This window comes from Elephantulus edwardii, unplaced genomic scaffold (assembly GCF_000299155.1).
Source record: "Elephantulus edwardii isolate Elephantulus edwardi_28Jun2011 unplaced genomic scaffold, EleEdw1.0 scaffold00117, whole genome shotgun sequence".
Taxonomy (NCBI): Eukaryota; Metazoa; Chordata; class Mammalia; order Macroscelidea; family Macroscelididae; genus Elephantulus; species Elephantulus edwardii.
The window spans coordinates 4,870,073-4,874,749 of NW_006399867.1; the positions used below are offsets into that span (position 1 = coordinate 4,870,073).

The following is a 4,677-nucleotide window of genomic DNA, read 5'->3' on the forward strand; positions in this document are numbered from 1 at the left end:
GCAAGTGACTTGACGGCACATAACAACAACAACAACATATTGACCCCACACTCTCCCTTCCGCATTCCTCTTTCTTCTTGAGAAACAAAGTACTGAGATTCCTGGCTTTGAAGCCAGAAGACTTAGTCTGGAATCTGAGTCTGCTGTTCTGCTGTGTGAATGCTGGCAAGTCACCTCTCGTCTCTCATCTTCAGTTTCTTCACTTAGAGATGGACGTTTAAGACAAGGACAGTAAAAACCCTGGCATCTTCGCACTACTTGCATCTGAGAGTTTGAAGAATGATAGTATTTTTCTTAAACACCAGCTCATTTTCCTTTTCTTTCTGGCCAAATAAAAGCAATATGGTGCTTTAGATGGTCAGTGCATTCATCCTTATTTATCAGAGTTTCCTGGCTGTGCTGGGTGCAGCCAAGTTCATTCTAGTTAATGGGCACCTCATATAACTGAGTAGAACTGCTCCACAGTGTTTTGTAGACTATAGTCTCTATAGGGACCGACTGCTAGGTCTTTTCCTCCCATGGAGCCATTAGGTGGGTTCAAACTACTGACCTTCTTGTTAGCAGGTGAGTGTTTAACCACTACTCCAACAGGACTGCTATAATGATTGCTTTAGGAATTGTTAAATAAGGGAATACACCTGGAGGAGAGGTTTTATCTGTAGCGTATGATCCTCAGCTCATACTGTTCAACTAGTTAAACACGGAAGGTTGCTTAGTGCTGAATGTGAATGTGTCGTGCATAATTTGCTTCTAATTATCATTAAAATGCTGAAAATGGTCGATCGTTAGCTTTTGCGTAAATTAGAGGAAATTTATATTATCCCCATAATATTACTGGTTTTTCTCACAAGTTTGGGAAAGGCTGCAGTTGGATTGGGTGGTCCCAGTAATTGAGCATGACTTTGTCTAGGCCACCAGGAACTGCCTGCAGCTCAAGTTAGTGGGATACTATTAATGTTGTTTGTTGTGGTGTGAGTCGGAATTGACCCGTAGCTGACCCTCCAGTGGGTTTTCAGAGGCAGTTAATTGTACAGGAGGAGATTGCCCATCCTTCTCCCACAGAGCAGCTGGTGGATTTGACCTGCATGCCTTCGGGATTGCAGCACAGCTTCTTGCCACTAGGCCACCAGTGCTCCCTATACTATTAATTGTTGCTGTTGTTGATTGCCTTCAAGTTGAGCACGACTCATAGCGACCCTATGAACAAAAAGCTTGAAGCCCCTCTATAACTATCGACTTTTATCGAAGTTCATAGGGTTTCCAGAGGCATGTGGTTTAGGAAGTGGATGCCACTCCTGCTTCCAAACCTGTCTTAAAACTGAGAGCTCTACCAAACACTGTCCACCATGGGCAGCCATTATGGCATTTGAGATCCCAGAGGTATAAGGTTCAGCGTCACAGCAAACCCAGATTTCCTCAGCACAGCAAGTTGACAGAACAGTGAATGTTGCTCCAAAATATAGTAACAAAAGATTAAAAGATAATCCCTCAGGCTCAACTTTTAAATATAAGGGCCCTCCATGAGGTCTTGTTGACTCTAAACAAGAGGCTTAAATTTAGAAAAACAACCACACATTCCACAATGACCCTCAACCAAAACAAGAAAGCCCATCTTACAGAGTCCAGTCACTTCACCCAGGCTTCAAAATGGAAACAGGGGCTTGGTCTTAAATGCAAGTGTCCTCCTGGAGGTCTTGTTGACTCTAAACAAGAGGCTTAAATAAAATAACAATGAAAGAATCCATACAGATCCTCAACCAAAACAAGAACACCATCATACAGAGTCCAGCTGCTTCACCAAGTCCAAAATAGAAGACAAGGGCTTGTCATTATATATTGTTGTTTTTGTTAAGTACCATCTAGTACTGATCCTAAAAACAAAAGGCTTTAACCTTGTTTTATAACTTTTATCCTTTCTTGGTTCAAAATTGGGAGGGGTATATGCCAGGGATGTGTCCTGTCTCCATACCTTTTCAACCTCTATGCAGAACAGATCATCCAGGAGGCTGGGATCTATGAGGAGAAATGTGGCATCAGGATTGGTGGAAGATCTATCAACAATCTGTGTTATGCAGATGACACAACCCTGCTTGCTGAAACTGAAGAGGACCTGAAGCACTTGCTGCAGTGGGTCAAGGACTGCAGCCTTCAATATGGATTGAGGCTCAATGTCAAGAAGACAAAGATTCTCCCTCTGGACCAATTGGCAGCATCAGGATGGATGGTAAAGAGATTGAGATTGTACACAGCTTTAGTTTGCTGGGCTCCATAGTCAACAGTCTTGGCACCAGCAGCCATGGGAAAGTCTGCTGTTAGGGACCTCTCTAAAGTACTGAAGAACAGTGCTGTCTCTCTGGAGACTAAGGTGCACCTGATATAGGCCATGGTCTTTGCAATCACATGTTATTCATCAGAGAGTTGGACAATGACTGGGGTGGATAGAAGGAGAATTGATGCCTTTGAGCTTTGGTGTTGGACAAGAGTATTGAGCGTGCCATGGACTGCTAAGAAAACAAACAGATTCATCTTGGAGAGGAGAGACTGGTCCTTGGAGAGGGACATCATGCTTGGGAGGGTGGAGGGCAGGCGCAGGAGGGAAAGGCCCTCTATGAGGTGGATTGATTCAGTGACTGGGGTAATCAGGATGAGTGTGTTGGAGACAATGAGATTGGCACAGGACAGAACAGAGTTTAGGGCTGTTGTACATAGGGTCGCTATGAGTCGCAAACGACTCAATGGCACACAACAACAACAACATCCTTTCTCGAAGTTCACAGCATTTCCACAGGCATGTTTAGGAAGTGGATGCCACTCCTATTTCCAAGCCTGTCTTAATCTGTGAGCTGTACCAAACATTGTCAACCAGGTGTAACTGTTATGGCACTTGACAGACCAATGGCACAATGTTTAGTATCACAGTAAACCAAAGTTCCCTCAATACAGAGAAATGACTGGACAGTTTTATACCACTTAGGCTTGTTCATTTAAAAAACCATTAAAACCAGGCCTGAGGGCCCAAATGAATTTTAAAAGACCACAGGCCCACGCATTAGCATCTCATTGGTTCCCAACAAGAGGCTTCCTGCCAGCTGTAAACAATCCAGAGCCTGCCCCATCCAACAGGAAAATAATTGAGGGGCTGCTGTTGTTTTGCTGAAAATGTAGATTCTATTCATGAATGATATGAGGCAGACCTGGTAGTGTGGACTTCAGAGTCAGGGAGTTTGCATCCTGGCTCTGACATCTTTATACTATGCTGCTCAGACCCCTGACACCAAAATTATTCAGTCTTGATTTCTTCCTTTATAAAATATAGATAATAATACCTTAGAATTTATTATTATTATTAGATAATAATATCTTATAATTACTAATTTTTATTAGATCCTGTCTTAGGATTGCTACAAAGCTTAAATGGGTTAATATTATTGAGTTAGAATTATATGAGTTATAGAATTATTATTGAGTTAGAATTATGAGTTATGAATTAAATTAGTTCTAGAATTATATTAGCTAGAATTATTATTATTAGACAATAATGTCTTAGAATTGCTACAAAGATTAAATGAGTTAATAAACGCAAAATGGCTAGAATGGAGCTTGGCATTCTGGGACTTATAACCTATTGTTAGTGTTAGTACTGCTGTTATCCTTGGAATCTGTTATACATAAGAACCCTGGTGGCGCAGTGATTGTGTGCTCAACTGCTAACCATAAAGTTAGCAGTTCAAATCCGTTAGTTACTCAGCATGAGGAAGATGTGGCCGCCTGCTTCTGCTATGATTGTGACTTTCAACACCCCATATTGTTGTTAGGAGCCTTCACGTTAAAACTGATCCCTAGGTGACCCCTCCCCGTGGGTTTATGGGGACGGTAAACTGCACAAGAGGTCATTGCCCATCTTTCTCCCACTGAGCAGCTGGTGGGTTCAAACTGTGATTTTGGGGTTGTTGGCAGTGTAGCTCCTCCCCATGGAGCTCCCTTGAAAACCATATGGGGCAGTTTTACTCTGTCATGAAGAGTAAACATGAGTCAAAAACAATTAAGCAACAACTGGTTTGATAGAAGTGACACACATATAAGTATTCTTGTCCAAGGATCTGCAGATGGAGTAAAGTTGGAAGCCGTCATTCTGCTCTCCAAGTAGGAATCATGCAGGGGGTGGGAGCAAGGAAATTGTGCAACAATGGAAGAATCATCTTTTTAAAGCGAAAAGCAAACTTGTGGCAGGAGAAAGGGGGAGAGGGAGGGAAATGTGCAGCAACGAATGAATGGAAATCCAAGTTTTCTGTAAAGTTTTGTTAAAATATCAATTTTTTTAACAGGAGGGAAAGTAGGAATCATGTCTGTATAGCATGATGGGTCCTAAGAAAGTTAATTTAGACGACGGTTTTGTTGACGATGTTGATGATGGCTCTTTCTTTCTCTGTAGCATTTGTAATCAGTACAGCACCATTGCGAACAAAGTCAGTGAGGTCCCTGCCAACACCGAGCAGCTGGTGTCCCTCATTGAATTCTTAAAGAAATCCAGCGACGTCACTGTGTTCAAACTCAGGAGGCAACTTAGAGATGCAATTGAACGGATAGAGTTTCTGTTGGACTACGCAGACCTACCCCGTACGTCCAGTACTGTGTAACTGTATATGTACATGCAATTCTTTCTTTCTTTCTTTCTTT

The 4,677-nt window shown here is 42.2% G+C and overlaps 1 protein-coding gene across 1 annotated transcript in view; it reads left to right on the plus strand.

The window, feature by feature from the left end:
• Nucleotides 1-4,677, plus strand: part of DNAH3 (dynein, axonemal, heavy chain 3) — a 230,099-nt gene that overhangs the window by 43,628 nt on the left and 181,794 nt on the right. The window contains exon 14 of the mRNA XM_006892705.1: nucleotides 4,433-4,631. Within this exon, the coding sequence (XP_006892767.1) occupies nucleotides 4,433-4,631 (199 nt within the window). The remainder of the gene's footprint in view (nucleotides 1-4,432; nucleotides 4,632-4,677) is intronic.